The 19067-nt window shown below is 45.4% G+C and overlaps 1 protein-coding gene across 4 annotated transcripts in view; it reads right to left on the minus strand.

Moving 5' to 3' along the window:
• VPS13B (vacuolar protein sorting 13 homolog B) overlaps positions 1-19067 on the minus strand; it is a 1020896-nt gene that overhangs the window by 352230 nt on the left and 649599 nt on the right. For all 4 annotated transcript variants that reach the window (XM_040432419.1, XM_040432415.1, XM_040432418.1 and 1 more), the window contains exon 31: positions 17977-18180. In XM_040432419.1, coding sequence (XP_040288353.1) covers positions 17977-18180 — 204 coding nt within the window. The remainder of the gene's footprint in view (positions 1-17976; positions 18181-19067) is intronic.

Here is a 19067-nt window from a genome sequence, read left to right on the forward strand (position 1 = left end):
TTTTTGTCATGTACAGTATACACTTTTGACACAAATGTGGATGATAACCATATGTTACATGGCCTCTGTCACATTGTTTTTAAGGGCACCAGCTCTTATACATGTATACATTTGAGGTATATATAAGACTAGCAGAAGGACCCGGGTAAAATTCATCTATTTTATTTAATGTTTGTGTGTGTCGTCGGGGCCGTCTCCAGGTTTATGTGGGCCCTTGGGCGATAAAGTCTTAGTAGGCCCCCTTACACAGTGATAACTCTCTGAGTACAGATAATATAGTAGATATCACCTGCAGTCCTATGTAACAGCACAGATAACACAGTCATGGCTACCTGAGTACAGAAAATCTAGTAGTGTTACCTGCAGTCCTATGTAAAACCACAGATGACACTAGTGCTAATAATGTGGTAGTGTTACCTGCAGTCCTATGTAAAACCACAGATGACACTAGTGGTAATAATGTGGTAGTGTTACCTGCAGTCCTATGTAAAACCACAAATAACACTAGTGCTGATTATTATTATTATTTATTATTAAAGCGCCATTCATTCCATAGCGCTGTACATATGAAAAGGTGTATACATACATAATACAGACAATTGCACTAAGCATAAACAAGACGAGTTACAGACTGGTACAGAAGGAGAGAGGGCCCTGCCCGTGAGGGCTTATGATGTACATGGTATGGGGGAAGGACACAGTAGGAGAGGGTAAAGTTGGTCATGGCGGTATAGAGGCAGAAGGGTCACTGGTTGTAGGCTTGTCTGAAGAGGTGGGTTTTTAGGTTTCTTTTGAAGGATTCCACTGTAGGTGAGAGTCTGATATGTTGGGGTAGTGAGTTCCAGAGTGTGGGGGGATGCACGGGAGAAATCTTGGAGGCGATTGTGGGAAGAGGTGATAAGAGGAGAGGAGAGAAGGAGGTCTTGTGAAGATCGGAGAGTGATTGTGGGGATGTATCGGGAAAGTAGCTCAGAGATGTAGGGAGGGGACAGGTTGTGGACAGCCTTGTATGCATTTGTTAGTAGTTTGAACTGAATTAGCTGGGCAATGGGGAGCCAGTAAAGGGATTGGCAGAGGGGAGAGGCAGAGAAGTAACAGGGTGAGAGGTGTATTAGTCGTGCAGCAGAGTTGAGGATAGATTGGATGGGTGCGAGAGTGCTATATGGAAGGCCACAGAGGAGAATGTTGCAGTAGTCTAGGCGGGAGATGATGAGGGCATGTACAAGCATTTTCGCAGATTCAAAGTTGAGGAAAGCGCGAATGCGAGAGATGTTTTTGAGTTGGAGGCAGCAGGTGGTGGAAAGGGCTTGGATGTGCGGTCGGAAGGAGAGGGCGGAATCTAAGTTCACTCCAAGGCAGTGGACTTGGTTGACCGGGGAGAGTGTGCAGCCATTGATCATGATAGATAGGTCTGTTGGGGGGGGGGGGGGGGGGGTTGAGTAAAATGGGGGAAAGATGATGAATTCTGTTTTATCCATGTTAAGTTTTAGAAAGCAAGAGGAGAAGGAGGAGGATATGGAAGATAGGCATTGTGGGATTCTGGATAGTAAGGTGGTAATGTCTGGACCAGAGAGGTAGATTTGTGTCGTCAGCATAAAAGTGATACTGAAAGCCATGGGACTCTATGAGCTGTCCCAGGCAGAAGGTGTAGATAGAGAAGAGCAGGGGTCCTAGGACAGAGCCTAGGTGGAGGAGGTGTGTGAGAGTGGGAGATGCTAAATGTCCGTTCTGTGAGGTATGATGTGATCCAGGAGAGGGCCAGGTCAGTGATGCCAAGAGATGAGAGAGTTTGTAACAGAAGGGAGTGGTCGACAGTGTCAAAGGCAGAGGACAGGTCAAGGAGGAGGAGGACAGAGTAATGTTTTTTGGTTTTGGCTGATAGGTTAAAGAGATGAGCTGGGCTGGGATAAACACTGTGGTGAAGTTAGGGATGAGGTGGGATTGGGCCAAGTGCACAGGTGGTGAGATGTGATCTGGGGAGTAGAGTGGAGAGTTTTTCTACTGTAATGGTGGAGAAGCGGGTTTTGGGAGAAGAGGACCGAGCAGTTGTGTAGAGGGTCTGTGGGGACTGTGCACTGAAGCTTTCTCTGATGTTGACTATCTTTTGATTGAAGTATGTGGCAAAGTCCTCAGCTGAGATGAGAGGTTGGGGGAAGGAGAAGGGAGCTAAAAGTGTTAAAAAGTTGTTTAGGGCTGTGGGACAGGGAAGATATGAGAGATGAGAAGTAGGCCTGTTTTGCATCAGCGAGTGAGACAGGTGTTAATGTCGTCAAGAAAGATGGTGGCTGGGCCTGGGGGGCGGTAAATGACAGCCACTTGGAGGGAGAGTAGATGCGAACAGAGTGTACTTCAAATGAAGTGAGCGTAATGGAGGGTGGCAGTGGAGTTGGGCTGTAGGAGAAGGTGTTTGATAGGAGAAGACCCACACCTCCACCATAATGTGGTAGTGTTACCTGCAGTCCTAGGTAAAACCACAGATAACACTAGTGCTGATAATGTGGTAGTGTTACCTGCAGTCCTAGGAAAAACCACAGATAAAACTAGTGTAGATCATGTGGTAGTGTTACCTACGTCCTTAGTGTGCCTCCCTGGGTCTCTCCTACGGACTCCATGCTGCCTCCTCTTCCATCTTCTTCTTCTTGCCCCGCACAGAACGTCCTGATGCAGCTGCGTCAAGGCATAGGAACACTGTGGGCATGGTGATGGTGACACACAGGGAGAGACACACACACACACACACAGGGAGAAACATACACACACACAGGGACAGACACACACACACACAGGGACAGACACACACAGGGACAGACACACCCACACACAGGGACAGACACACCTACACAGGGACAGACACACCCACACAGGGACAGACACACCCACACAGGGACAGACACACACACAAAGGGACAGACACACACACACACACACAGGGACAGACCACACACACAGGGACAGACACACACACACAAAGGGACAGACACACACACACACACACACACAAAGGGACAGACACACACAAAGGGACAGACACACACAAAGGGACAGACACACACAAAGGGACAGACACACAAAGGGACAGACACACAAAGGGACAGACACACACACACACAAAGGGACAGACACACACACACAAAGGGACAGACACACACACACACACACACAAAGGGACAGACACACACACACACACAAAGGGACAGACACACACACACAAAGAGACAGACACACACACACGGACAGACACACACACACATACAGGGACAGACACACACACACATACAGGGACAGACACACACACACATACAGGGACAGACACACACACACAGAGGGACAGACACACACACACAGGGACAGACACACACACACACACACAGGGACAGACACACACACACAGACACACACACACAGGGACAGACACACACACACACAGGGACAGACACACACAGGGACAGACACACACAGGGACAGACACACACAGGGACAGACACACACAGGGACAGACACACACAGGGACAGACACACACAGGGACAGACACACACAGGGACAGACACACACACACACACACACACAGGGACAGACAGACACACACACACACACACACACAGGGACAGACAGACACACACACACACACACACAGTGACAGATACACACACACACACACACAGGGACAGACACACACACACACACACAGGGACAGAGACACACACAGGGACAGACACATGTGCGATGGTGAGATCATCAACCAACTTCTATCTAATGTGTGTGGCCACCTTTAGGGGACATTAAAAGGGAATTCCACCTTTAGTTATGCTCCAACCTTTTGTTACCTTCTAATATGACTCCCACTGATTCCCAGTACTGAGGGGACATGGACTGGGGTTTAAAAGGAAATTATCAACATGTACCAGAAGGTGGTCTAAACTGTAACCCATTAGGCACTGGCTAGACTGTGGTATGGAGTCTAAGCAATGCCTTGGACACACACAGAGGCATACACACACAGGGACAGACAGACACACACAGGGACAAACACACAGCTAGGCCTCGCCACATTCCAGCCAGGCTTTTGTCCGTACAGAAATACAGCTCTCTGATCCTCCGGCTCCTCCCCCACAGGTCACATGGGCGGATGACATCAGGAAGGTCCTTTAGCCCGGTAGGAAACTCCATCTACCCTGTTCTGAGTCCTGGGGCCCCCACCCCAGCAGTGCACGTGGCGAAAATTGCCTGCATTGCTGGGGTAAGCTGCCCTAGAATTCAGAACAGGCACTTTAATGAAGACCAGGACACAGATGCAGGAGTGAGCGGGCACAGTGGGTCCTGGCACTTGCCCGGGTGTGCCGGGTGCCAACGCCGGCCCTATGTGTCGTTAAAGGATATCGACAGTATCCACTATAACAGTGACATCTACAGTACCCCGCCCCCTTAACAATAACATACACAGCGCCCTCCCCTTTAAAAGTGACCTCCACAGTACCCCGTCTCGTTAAGACTACATTCAGTTTTTTTTTTTTTGCGGATCCATTGTAACAATGCCTATAGGACATGTTCTATTTTTTTGCGGGGTTATGGAACGGACATACGGATGCGGATAGCACACATATTTTTGCAGACCCATTGAACTGAATGGGTCTGCATCCTATCCGCAAAAAAAACAAAAAACAGAACGGAGACGGAAACAAAATACGTTTGTGTGAATGTAGCCTTACAGTAATTTCCACAATAACCCGCCCCCTTAACAGTGACCTCCATTGTACCCCGCTCCCTTAACAGTGACCTCACAGTACCCCGCTGCCCCTTTAATAGTGGCCTCCACAGTCCCCTCCTCCCTTAACAGTGACCTCCACAGCGGCCTGCCCCCTTAACAGTAACATCCACAGAACACTCCCCTTTAACAGTGACCTCCACAGAGGCCGCCCCATTATTAGTTACCTCCACAGTACCCCGTCTCCTTAACAGTGATTTCCACAAGACCCAGCATCCTTAACAGTGGCCACTACAGCAATCTGCCCCTTAACACTGACCTCCGTAGTAGACCATCCCCTTAACTGTGACCTCCACAGCAGCCTGCCCCTAGGAGGAGGAGAGGGAAGAAGTTTCTGAGCGGAAGGTGAGCTGGGGGCAGCCGGGGTGCTTCTCTCCCCCTCAGTCAGCCACAGGGAGCCATGTCTGCGGCTCTAGTGACTGGGGGTGAGAGAAGCCTTAGTCAGTTGCTGCAGTTGACGCTCAGACAGCACAAGGCTGCTGTCTGAGCGTGAGCTACTGAAAGAGTGGACATCCCTGCGTCTGTCCAGGCCCTGCGCCGGACATAGGACAGGGAGCCAGAACACCGGAATGTCCGGCCTAAAACCGGACGTCTGGCCACCCTAGTGGCCAGAGGTCCGGTTTGTGGCCGGACACTCTGGCTTTCAGACTCCCTGTTGTCCGTCCGGCGCAGGGCCTGGACGGACACGGGGATGTCCTTTTAAACAGCTCACTCTCAGACAGCAGCACTGTGCTGTCTGAACGTGAGCTGCAGGGAGAAAGTCACCCTCCCTCCCCTGCAGCTGACAGAAGTTAATTTTTTACTTTCATTTAATTAATCCCTGTTAGCTGCGAAGTAAAAGGGGGCGTGGCCAAACCGGGTCGGAGCGTGGCTTAGCGGGACATGGGGGTGGGGTTTTAAGTCAGTCAGTTTTTGGAGGGTGGCCTGAATGGCCACCCTACCTGCCCACTAAACTGTGGCCTCCACAGCACTCCGCACCCTTAACAGTGTCATCCACAGCGCCCTGCCTACACAGGGCCTTTAAAGCTGACCTACGGATGGAGTACAGTTAACACTCCTGTTGTCTGAGATTTCTGAGTTGTGTTATCTAATCTAAGCAAACACCTTCAATTGTTTTTCAATGGCTTTTGTCTCAAGATAACGCGATGAGTTAAGAAATTTGAGTTAAGAGCTGAAGTGCTAACCCTGCTACATCTGTACAGCAGTGAAGAAAAATGGCTGGGTTGTTATCGAAACCTGGTGTAAAACTGTGTGTATGTGGAGACTAAGGGCCTGCGAGCTTGTATTTGCTGATAATGGTCATGTGACCAGGCTTCTATTGGCTAATGCATTTTTTGGAAATATCATATATATAAAGTGCAAAATGCAAGATACAATGTAAATGGACAATATAATGAACGGTATCTTGTTCACGGCTTTTGATCAGGTCTTTGCATTACATTCCCAGTTTGGGTATTGATTAACTATTTAGCACTTCTTTGACCTAACCATTAATTGTTCTAGTATATTGTCCAGATTGTGATCCCTGTATCCATCCTCTGTGTCTTTCATCCTCCATTGTATTGTTTGTCATTGTATTTCATCTGATTTTCTTTTTGGTACATTAATAAAGTTTATATATATTGCTAGCTGTGCTATGCCCTTTTCTCCTTGTGGTGCTGATATTTGGTATGTAGGCCTAGCACTCATACTAACTTTTTGAGCTGTTCACTATTGGTGTTTATTTACCATTAGGGTATTGTCACACAGTAAAAGCTGCAGCTGACACTTGGATTTTTGCTGAACATTTGCATTTTAAATACCAGAGATCTGATGGCCGATTAGCCTTGTCCAGAGGTACTCAAATCAACAGGAATTTTTATTTTCCAAAGATGCGATTTTTATGTGACTTACGCCCCGAGTCTCAGTGATGTAAAAGATATATATGCCAAATTTCAAGAAGATTGGATAATATTTAGGGGTTGCACACATTGATCACTTTTATTACTACTCTCACTCCTGTACCTAGGAGGTTGCTCTAAAAATGACTTCAGTTTCAGGATCCCAGGAGCTCTGCATCAAACAAGGTGGATGGCAAAGGCAATATATGCACTTATAATTGTCCTCTTCACTAAACAGTTTAATATTCCTCAACGAGAATTGAAAGGAATGAAACGGGTTGCACATTTTGTCAGCCTCATATATGTTGGCTTTTTGCACGAGACAATTATAAGTCGATGGGCTCCAAAGAATGATTTGGATATGCTACAGCTTCTGAGCACTTACCCAGATGCAGACGTCAAAAAAGTGCTCTCACAGTTGCTAAGAGACACCTTTGGTATCTGTCAGAAACAAACGTAGGATTGGCTTTTTTTGGATGAAGGTATTACTCAGGCTGTTAAGGAAAATAGGACTACAAATTTAGAAACCAAAACTGCAAAGAAAAAGGAACTTAAATGATTAAAGGGTAAAAACCTAGTTTTTGAAGGAAAAGACCTGAGCTATTTAGTTACTAATAAAACAAAGACGTTCTTTGAATTGTTTGGGATCCACAACGTCACAGAATTCTGAAGTGATTCTGTAAGAAGCCATGTGAACGCTCTTAAGGTGGTCAATGATACCGCAGAAAGAGGAATTGCCCTGATAAAAAAGTTTAATGAATCGGTCAGAGACGAACAACAAAAACAATTCTTGTTGAGGGTAGTCGAGCATCACAGAAAAGTCGTCACCAAGTTAACAAAAGAAGGGATTGCATCGTTCAAAGTTGATTAATATAACACATTTTTTGCCATACTACCTATGAATCTTAGTGTTTAGTTTTAATATTATTTTAAGTTTGTGATTTCTAGTTTTCCCAATAAAAGTAATTAACATTGAAAAATCATCTTCTTAAAATTTGGCTTATACAGTGGATATAAAAAGTGTACAAATCAATTGAAGAACAAACTGAAATCTTTTAGGTAAAATAATATGGTTGCATAAGTGTGCATACCCTTAAACTAATACTTTGTTGAAGCACCTTTTGATTTTATTACAGCACTCAGTCTTTTTGGGTATGAGTCTATCAGCATGGCACATTTTGACTTGGCAAGATTTGCCCACTCTTCTTTGCAAAAACACTCCAAATCTGTCAGATTGCGAGGGCATCTCCTGTGCACAGCCCTCTTCTTCTGGTGAAGCCTTTCGTTTGTTGATTTGGATGTATGCTTTAGGTCGTTGTCATGCTGAAAGATGAAGTTCCTCTTCACGTTCAGCTTTATAGCAGAAGCCTGAAGGTTTTGTGCCAATATTGACAGGTATTTGGAACTGTTCATAAATCCCTTCTAGCTTAACTAAGGCCCCAGTTCCAGCTGAAGAAAAACAGCCTCAAAGCATGATGCTGCCACTACCATGCTTCACTGTGGGGATGGTTGTCACGGATGATGTTGCAGATAGCTGGAACTTATGAATAAACGTCCGACTGGCTTGATCCCAAACTAAGGAGCATATAGGTGAGCCCTATAAAACCCTAAGAGCTCTCCCTGACTGCTATGCCCATGCAAGGGTCTCAATGGTAGACGATTGCTTGCCCACGTACCTAAGACTGTGTGACACCTGAAAACCGTATAATAGTGAGGAGATACTACCAACGGCTCCCTGCACTTAATACGGACGGAGTCAGGGTCACCTAGAATCAAGCCAGGAAGGAAACACAGTACATGAAAAGACTTATCTGAGTAAACAGCAGCAGCAGCCTCCAGCAGTGAACACTTCATCCAGGAAGTAGTATAAACCGCAAAGTGCGGCAGTATGGGAGGGAATATAAAGGGAGACGATTAGTCTAAATAGGTGACACCTGGGAGAAGGAAAGGAGATGACAAAGTGAAACCAAAACAAAGAATATCATGCAAGAGGTAGAGAAGGACATCTGCCAGACCTTCTCACAGAACTGGCGGTGACAGTACCCCTCCCTCTACGGGTGGACTCCGGACACTCAGAGCTCACCTTCTCAGGATGAGACCTATGGAAAGCCCTGATGAGACGAGTGGCCTTAATGTCCGCCACTGGGACCCACATCCTCTCCTCAGGACCATAACCCTCCCAATGAACGAGGTACTGGAGAAAACCGCGGATAATGCGAGAATCCACAATCCTAGAGACCTGAAATTCAAGATTACCATCAACAACAATCGGAGGAGGAGGCAAATAGGAGGGTACAGTAGGTTGGACATAAGGTTTTAATAGGGACCTGTGAAAAACATTATGGATCTTCCAAGTCTGAGGAAGATCAAGACGGAAGGTAACGGGATTGATGACGGACAAGATCTTGTAAGGCCCAGTAAACCTAGGACCCAACTTCCAGGAGGGAACCTTCAGTTTGATATTCTTTGTAGACAACTACACCAGATCACCCACATTCAGGTCCAGACCAGGCACACGTCTCTCATCCGCCACACGCTTATATCTCTCACTCATCCACTTCAGATTACCCTGAATATTTTGACAAAGACGAGGAAAATCTCTCCTCATCAAGTAAACCAGAAGATCCCTCTCCAGAGAATGTCCCAAACTGCGGATGAAACCCATATGCACCAAAAAATTGTGACTTATCAGAGGACTCCTGGCGACGGTTATTTAAAGCAAACTCAGCAAGGGACAAAAAAAGAATACCAATCCTCCTGATTCTCCGCCACAAAACAGCGCAGATATGTCTCCAGATTCTGATTGACGCGTTCGGTCTGACCATTCAACTGCGGGTGAAAAGCATTAGAGAACGACAACCGAATCCCCAAGCGAGAACAAAAGGCCTTCCAGAATCTGGAAACAAATTGCGTGCCCCTATCAGAAACGATGTTTGAAGGAATGCCATGCAATTTAACAATGTGATCAACATAAGCTTGCGCCAACATCTTAGCATTGGGTAACCCAGGAAAGGGAATGAAATGCGCCATTTTGCTAAAACGGTCCACTACCACCAGAATCACAGTCTTCCCCGAGGAACGAGGCAGGTCCGTAATGAAGTCCATGGACAGATGCGTCCAAGGACGGGAAGGAATGGGTAACGGGAGGAGAGAACCCGATGGCCGTGAATGATGGACCTTGGCACGAGCGCAGGTCTCGCAGGCAGCCAAAAAACCCTCAACCGTCTTACGAAGAGCCGGCCACCAGAATCTCCGAGCAATGAGATCCACTGTGGCTCTACTCCCCAAGTGCCCAGCAAGGACAGTATCGTGGTGCTCCTTAAAAACCTTGTGTCGTAAAGCGAGAGGCACAAACAACCTCCCAGGAGGACAAAGATCAGGAGACTCTGCCTGGGCTGCCTGAACCTCTGCGTCCAAATCAGGATAAAGAGCAGAGACGACCACCCCTTCAGCCAAAATGGGACCCGGGTCTTCAAAGTTCCCCCCTCCCGGAAAACAACGTGACAGGGCATCCGCCTTCACATTTTTAACCCCAGGGCGGAACGAGACAACAAAATTAAACCTAGAAAAGAACAAAGACCATCTGGCCTGTCTCGGGTTCAGACGATTGGCCGATTCCAAGTAGGCCAGATTCTTATGGTCGGTAAACACGGTAATAGGGTGTCTGGCTCCCTCTAACCAATGGCGCCATTCCTCAAAAGCTAATTTGATGGCCAACAACTCCCTATCTCCCACATCGTAAATTCTCTCTGCAGAGGAGAGTTTCCTTGAGAAAAAGGCACACGGTCGCCATTTGGCAGGAGAGGGACCCTGAGATAAGACTGCACCCACACCCACCTCAGAAGCGTCCACCTCAACAATAAAAGGTAGAGAGACATCAGGTTGTACCAAAATGGGAGCGGAAGCAAAACTCTCCTTAATACTAGAAAAGGCTTTAAGCGCATCTACCGACCACGAGGAAAAATCTACCCCTTTTTAGTCTATCAGTGAGTGGCTTAACAACAGAGGAATAATTCATATAGGGTTTGGACCGCGCGTGTCATAAACAGACGGTATACAAACAGTTTTTTTCTTTTCTCCTTCTCTTTTTAGAAAAAAACCGAGGGCTGCAAATGTCCTATTTGTGGATATCCTGCAACTGAAAAAACTAAAATAGTGTAAATCCGTACGGTTGTTTTGCCCTGCAGTACACAGGTTGTACTTACACGGCACTCCACCAACAAAAAGCGTGCATGCGATATCCTCCGCGGCTGGTTAGGTTTTTTGCGGCGAGGATCCACGTTCAAACACGGCCAAACAGGGTTCAACTACGGACTTGGTTCCAGTACACCCCAGATGAGTCTGCTAATATTCCCAATTTCTTTTCCTAAAAGTTTCTGTGGATACAAGTGGCTCCTACCATAGTGAAGCTCCGGTGACTGTTTTTAAAATGTTTATTAGTACATACTTACAAACATGCACTTTAAAATTTGCATTAAAAATCCCAGCGTCTTAGTCTTTGCCCGACCCAGGTTTCGCTCCTTAAGCTTCGTCAGGGGCCTTATGCACACGACAGTATTTTTTCACGGTCCGCAAAACGGGGTTCCGTTGTTCCGTGATCCGTTTTTGTTTCCGTGTGTCTTCCTTGATGTTCGGAAGATCACCAGACATGAAGAAAAGTGAAAAAAAATCTAAGTCAAGTTAGCCTTGCAAAAGATAGGAAAAAAACGGACGCGGATGACAATCTTGTGTGCCTCTGTGTTTTTTCACGGACCCATTGACTTGAATGGGTCCGCGAACCGTTGTCCGTGAAAAAAATAGGACAGGTCATATTTTTTTGACGGACTGGAAACACGGATCACGGACACGGATGACAAATGGTGCATTATCCGAGTTTTCAACGGACCCATTGAAAGTCAACGGGTCCGCAGAAAATCACAGAAAACTGAACAACGGACATGGAACACAACAACGGTCGTGTGCATGAGGCCTTAGACGCCTGTCAATACGAACAGCTAGAGACATGGCAGATTTTAACGAGGCTGGTCTCTCATGAAAAGCAAATGCATCTTTCAATCTTTCCGAAAGACCATGGCAAAATTGACTTCGGAGTGCAGCATCATTCCAACCAGTATCAGCTGCCCATCTCCGAAATTCAGAACAATATATCTCTGCGGACTGTTTACCCTGGCATAAAAGACGCAGTTTAGATTCAGCCAGAGCAATACGATCCGGGTCATCATATATCTGCCCCAGGGCTACAAAAAATCTATCCACCGATCGGAGGGGCCGTGCCCCCACCGGCAGCGAAAAGGCCCAAGACTGAGCGTTATCCCTGAGCAGCGAGATGATGATCCCCACCCTCTGCTCCTCATCACCAGAGGAAAAGGGAAGTAGGCGAAAATGGAGTTTGCAAGCCTCTCTAAAGCGAACAAAATTCTAACTACCCCCGAAGAACGTATCCGGAAACGAGATCTTAGGCTCGGAACAAACTCCATGAACACCAGCAGAACCGGTCATCTGAAACTGAGACACAGTTTTACGGAGATCTGCTACCTCCAGCGAAAGACCTTGCATGCGGTTAATCAAGACTGAAATCAGATCCATGCTTAAGACGGTTATGGCGGTTTATAATGTCACGTATGATGTTGCAGATAGCTGGAACTTATGAATAAACGTCCGACTGGCTTGATCCCAAACTAAGGAGCATATAGGTGAGCCCTATAAAACCCTAAGAGCTCTCCCTGACTGCTATGCCCATGCAAGGGTCTCAATGGTAGACGATTGCATGCCCACGTACCGCAAAGTGAGGCAGTATGGGAGGGAATATAAAGGGAGACGTTTAGTCTAAATAGGTGTCATCTGGGAGAAGGAGATGACAAAGTGAAACCAAAACAAAGAACATCATGCAAGAGGTAGAGAAGGATGTCTGCCCGACCTTCTCACAAAACTGGCGGTGACAATGATGTTCTTTTGGTGATGTGCAGTGTTGTTTTTGCACCAAACATATCTTTTGGAATTATGGCCAAAAAGTTCAACCTTGGTTTCATCAGACCATAACACTTTTTTCCTACATGCTTTTCTTTTGGGAGACTTCAGATGTGTTTTTGCAAAATGTACCACACAGCCAGTACTTGCCAGATACTCCTGCAGCTCCTTTAATGTTGCTGTAGGCCTCTTGGTAGCCTCCCAGACCAGTTTTCTTCTCGTCTTTTCATTAATTTTGGAGGGACGTCAAGTTCTTGGTAATGTCACTGTTGTGTCATATTTTCTCCACTTGATGATGACTGTCTTCACTGTGTTCCATGGTATATCTAATGCCTTGGAAATTCTTTTGTACCCTTCTCCTGACTGATACCTTTTAACAATGAGATCACACTGATGCTTTGGAAGCTCTCTATGGACCATGGCTTTTGCTGTGGGGTGCGACTAAGAAAATTTCAGGAAAGATCAACTAGAGCAGCTGAACTTTATTTGGGGTTAATCAGAGGCACTTTAAATGATGGCAGGTGTATGCTGACTCCTATTTAACATGATTTTGAATGTGATTGCTTAATTCTGAACACAGCTACATCTCCAGTTATAATGCAACCACATTATTATTATTTTTTTTTTGTTTTCTTCCCTCCACCTAAAAGATTTCAGTTTGTTTTTCAATTGAGTGGTACAGTTTATAGGTCACATTAAAGGTGGAAAAAGTCCTGAAATTATTTATCTTTGTCTAATTATTTTTACTGTATATCTTTTACATCACTGAGACTTGGGGCGTAAGCAAAGTCTGCAAAAATTTTACATTTTATTATTTTTAATTACAAAATAAAACACCCCAATGGTCATATGAACAGCAGTATAGATTCCCACCGAGGAACAATGGGATGCAGAACAGACTTAGTTGTCCCATGGATTTCTGCTTAGAATACGCACCAAAATCCTAATGGAAAATGCCCTTAAATTGTTTACTAATATTGTGACACCTGTGAAGCTTCTCTTCTTTGCCTCCATTGGGAATGGAGATGACAGCCCACCTAGCAGCTTCTTTTGTAAAGGGCCATACAACACCATATAGCCATGTAACGCCTTTGTGTTCTTATCACAGTGCGGTTCGCTGTGACAGTTGTGTCAGTGTAGGCTGGCTGCATGCCCTCTCGTGTACAGGCTGCAGGCTGCCTCACTCGGTTTAGTGCCAGGTTGGGTTCCAGTTTTGTTGTCTTTCCGCTGGTGGTTTCACCAGCCTGGTTCTCTGCAGGTAGGGGCCAAGTGTACTGGGACCTTCCTGGAGGTGCGGCCAGCGAGCCCTCGGCCCAGTTCATCCCCACATCCAGGGGCTCTGTGACTCTCCGCTCTCTGGGTTTTGCCTCTGGTCTGCCGCTGCACTTGGTTCTGTGGTAGTTCTATCACTATTGCCTACCTGCTTACTGTAAAGTGCTTTTATTACACTTGTAATAAAGTTCTCTGTTGGACCTTGGTCTTTTTTGCCTGTGTTCTGTTCACTTGACGTCCCGGAGGTCTGCCTTGGGCCTCTGGCACGTGACAGTTCTACGTTTATCTTCCAGTTATTTTTGTTACTACATCACAGTGACATAACACAATCAAAATATACAGTACGACCAAATGAATGTCGGATTTGCCACAACAATCACAGCAACGAATAAGCTTTTTTACACTAGTACTATAGATTAGGAAACCATTAGGGAACCCAGAAGAAACATAACAGTAGGTGGGCATTAGGTTCAACATTGTAAATCCTTCTGCTGAGATAATTTGAAATGAACTGGCAAAAGGCAACCAAAATGATTAGTGGGCGGTAAGTGAGTGTTGAGACCACCACCGATCACTAGAACAACGAGAGAAGAACCCACATAGAGTGCTGTCTAATAGACTTTCTGTTGAGCCAGTTTCCTGCAACAAGGAGAGACAGCACTCTCCTTGTTCTAGTAATTAGTTGGGGTCTCAGCACTCAGACTCCCCCCACCAATCAAAACCTTTGATGTGTTGCTATGACATATTTAAAGTTTTTTCAAAGTACGGGAACTCTCTAAGTTACATCCTTGGAGAAGAACCCTCTAAGTTACATGCTTGAAGAGAAGTTATAGATCCTTAAAGAAGGACTTTTCAGAGAATAAATAACTAAAATGTAACTAAACATTCAACAAATTCTAGTACAGTGTGTGTACACGAGGAGTAACATTATCCCCACCCCCACTATCCCAACATATAAGGCTCTACCCCAACATCCAAACTTTCAACTCACCTTTTCAGGAAAGCCAACCATGTGCAATGAGCATGCTGCCACCACACAGCCACATGAGCAGCCTATACCCTCACCTACTGTGTTAAACCCTATTGTAAGCTCTTGTGGGTAGGGTCCTCTACCCCTCTGTACCAGTCTGTTAATATGTTCTTGTATTTTTATATTTGTGTAACCCCCTCTGGATGTACAGCGCTATGGAATTAATGAAGCTTTAAAATAAATAATAGTAATATCATTATTTCTGGCCACTACATGACTTGTATCTGGCATTTTTAGCAGTTTTCCTTTGTTCATAGTGAATGTCTAGTTTGCTGTTCTCCGAGAGCAGGAGGTGGGGACCAGCTCCCATCCATTTAACACAGAAAGTAGAAGAGAATTTGCTTCCTAACCTTCTCTTACTCACTCATAAGCAGCCCCATGATCACAGAGCACAGGTCATCAATAAGTGATTTCTATCAGTAATTGTAAATCAAAACCAGGCGTGAAGGCTAGATAGAGATAAGGTATAATGGAAAGATTTGCACCTGTTCTGTGTTTTGGACCTGCACCTTGTTTTTGGCTCACAATCATTGATCAAATACTAACTGTGTGAAAGCGGCTTAGGATGCAGAGTTCCGAGGTTCTACTGAACCAAACTTAAGGCACTGTATGTTCAACTAAAAGTGGAATCTGAAGGGAATGGTGAAGATATACTTGAGATGTAAACTCCTGCAACAGCTGGTCAGTGTATCCTGGGAAGCCAGTATTCTAGTCTAAATAAAATTACAAGGTTCAATATGATAACTTTACAACGGGGAGGAGGGGGTGAAAGGGAAGGACAACAAAAATCTTCATGAATATCAATCTGGCTCTTTTCCTCTCAAGTCTACATATTCATGTAAACACAGATCAACACATGATCAGGTCATTCTGCCAAACATACTCCTGTGTTACTTTGTTCTGTGCCGAACGCTGTCTTCCTCTCAGATAACACTTGAAAGCAGAAGCCTGCTTAGTATATTTTATCTGTCACTGATCCAGGATTTCTTCCTTCTAAGTGCCATTCAAACCGCAGTATTAGGTTTCTCTCAAATTTATCTGGTGGTTTGTTAAAGATAAGTGCAAAATTCGACTTGCAAGCTCCCTTAAATCCTCTTGTTTAATTGTGCCTATGTATTACGGAGGCCCACCTGTGGTTTGTTATTACAAAGTTATTGTAAGTTATAGATTCTGCGCGGTTACAGAATGCACAACTTCACGTCGTATTTAAGATAATGCACGCTGGAATGTTATACATTATTTGATCACGTCCTCTGGCCTACTCTAATAAACATACCAATGCTATGTATACAGAAAGCATGAGTCAAAATTGGAAATGTAAACTGTGGCCTTGTGCTAATGTTCCTTGGGATAATCTGCCTATATTGATTGGAACGCGTGTAGCAGTAAAACAAATAATCAGGAGCTTATTACTGGTGGGTGTTAATAGGCACATCTACGCCATGTCAAACAAACCACAGCTCTTTCCACTCGTGCAATTGAACGGAGTGATACGGCTGTATTTGGAAGGCTCTGATCAGCTGAGATGATGGAATTTGGATGGCTGCTAATATCTAGTATAGGCTGAAGAAGGATGTGTTGTTAATGTATAATATGCCAAAAGTATTTCACTTGTCAGTCGGAGCCTCTGTGCTTTTGGCTGCCATACTTCCAAAGTCCATTTGAAGGGGGTTACTCAGACCACCAACAAGGACGCAAAGTACAGCATGGACAATTTTAAAATTTAAAGGGGTTGTGTCATCTCGCAGTTACTAAGGTCAACGGGGTTGCAGGCCGGAGGTCCGCTGTTTGAGTAGCTCCAGTTGCAGTGCAGTGCAAGTTAGAGAAACAGTATAGCTCGCTGTGCTACACTGTTTTGTAGCTCCCATGCACCACTCGTACCCAGCCACCTGGTGGTTGGCGCATAGTTATATCTCGTCTTCGTAATGACGAGGCAGGACAACTCCTTTAAGGACAGTCCATCCATGTATATATATATATATAAAAAAAAAAAAGTAGGACAGCGAGCCTAGTTTGGTGAGAAAAGGGTGCACGTCTCCAGAGGAGTGGTAAGTTCCCTCACAGAGATCAAATGATCGGCAAAAGTAGAAAAAATTGGATGGAGAAAGTGCGTCCTCAAGTGAAGATTTATTCCAGATGCAACGTTTCGGCTATTACAGCCTTTTTCAAGCAAGCTTGAAAAAGGCTCTAATAGCCAAACGTTGCATCTGGAATAAATCTTCACTTGAGGACGTGCTGTCTCCACCCAATTTTTTCCATCCTTTTATATAGGACACAGGTCCAGCGGCTGAAAACTATAACGTTCAGCTAATGTCCAGGGAAGTTGCAGAGAGCTGCACATTTTTAGCTGCAGGAGAAATGTTGTACTGCATGACGACCATTCAAAGGGTTGGCCGACCGTAGTCAGGTAGGGCTGAGGTCAGGGCAGGCCGAGTACATGTTAGTGCTCATGCACACGGACATTGACGTTTTTGCGGTCCACAAAACATGCATACCGGCCGCACGTGTTCCGCATTTTACACAATGTCCTTTTGCAGCCCCATTGAAGTGAATAGGTCCACAACTGATCCGCAAAAGATACGATTCAGATGCGGACCAAAAACACGGTTGTGTGCATGAACCGTAATATGGTAAACAGTCTGAAGTCAGCGCGGGTAGCAAAGGGTCAATATCCATCAAAATGGGCAGACAACAAAGACGGCACACCTTAATAGACTAGTAACCTATTTCTCAGGCTTTCTCCTTTCAGAGGAAGGTGTCTTAAGTACCCCAAGGTGGCCAGTCATATGCTGGTGCATATCAGGGTGCACTAACGCTGGTCCTTGAAGAGCCGGAGGGAGCATGCATGAGCCCTACGGGAAGAGAGGGTGAAGAAGCTTGGCTGGCAAGAAGCAGGCCTGCGTGGAGTGACAGAGCAACCCCTGCGGACCTGTCCTAGACAGTGATGTCAGGAGAATTCTAGAACACGCATAACTACTGCATTTAAGACATCAGAAGCACAAGCATGTTTTAATTTTTAGCTGGAGGTATGCTTCATCTTAATACTCTGCAAGCACCATCTTACCTGCTAGCCATGTTCCATTCCAGTGCTGGATTCTGAGATCCTCTGTCTGCTTCAACTAGAGGTCCCCCATGGCTACTCTCCTTCTCCGGTTTCAGCTGCTCCCACTGGGCAGTACCAATGTTAATCGACTGCAGATCAATTTGATATTGCCTGTCTTCCACTTCTGACCCAGGATCTCGAAGGATGCCTAGATTCAAGGCACGCCTAAAATAAAGTTAGTGAAGTTAGAAAGATTCTGCTTGGCATTAAAAATGTACACATAGATGAATGTTTATGAAAACATCTTTGTTAAAGGGGTTATTGGAAGATATGCCATCAATATTAAATCAGTGGAGGTCCAAAACTAAGCTGTTTGAATGGACCGCACTGCTCCGGCCTCGTCACTGTTTACACTACTCCGTACTGCACAAAGCCATAGGTTTTGTCGCGGCTGTGCCTGGCATTGCAATCAAGCGAATGGCACAAAGCTGCAACCCAATGTAATACGCTATGAAAAGTTTGGCGTTGTGCAGTACAAACCAGTTTAAACAATGAAGGGCTCATGGTGTTCGCAGAAGTGCTGTGAACAACTAGGGTGCCAATATTCATATCCCAACCGGTCTAATATTGATAGCCTATCCTAAGGATAGCCCATAAAACCTGGAAAACCCTCTTTCTGAAAACACCACAAAACATATCCCAGCAAATACACTCAATTTCCTCTCTTCCGCTGATGCTATTTAGCCACATTTTGGGAAAACTGAGAAATATATAAAGATTTCTTCTATATGTGTTCCAAGAGTTCAGTCAAGTACTCCAAAGATGAAGAAGAAAACCGCCAGCGTAAGGAGCCCCCCTCCTTGTTCCCGATAATTGGACTGAATACTAACTGTATATAAACTACAAATTGCCGTGGTGATGAAAAGCAGGAAGTGGCTTGCTCTCCTGTAATTTGCCCACTGGCTCCTGGTATTGCCCAGACGGCACAGGTAGGTTTAGGGTTAGGTCCCGAGCTACTTGACTTGGCGCGGTGCTCGGGCTCAGACATGTCCTCCACAATAGGATATGTTGGCTAATCTCTCAATTTTACATCAGTATGAGGGTTTAGTAAG

Source organism: Bufo bufo, chromosome 5, assembly GCF_905171765.1.
Source record: "Bufo bufo chromosome 5, aBufBuf1.1, whole genome shotgun sequence".
NCBI classification, from domain to species: domain Eukaryota; kingdom Metazoa; phylum Chordata; class Amphibia; order Anura; family Bufonidae; genus Bufo; species Bufo bufo.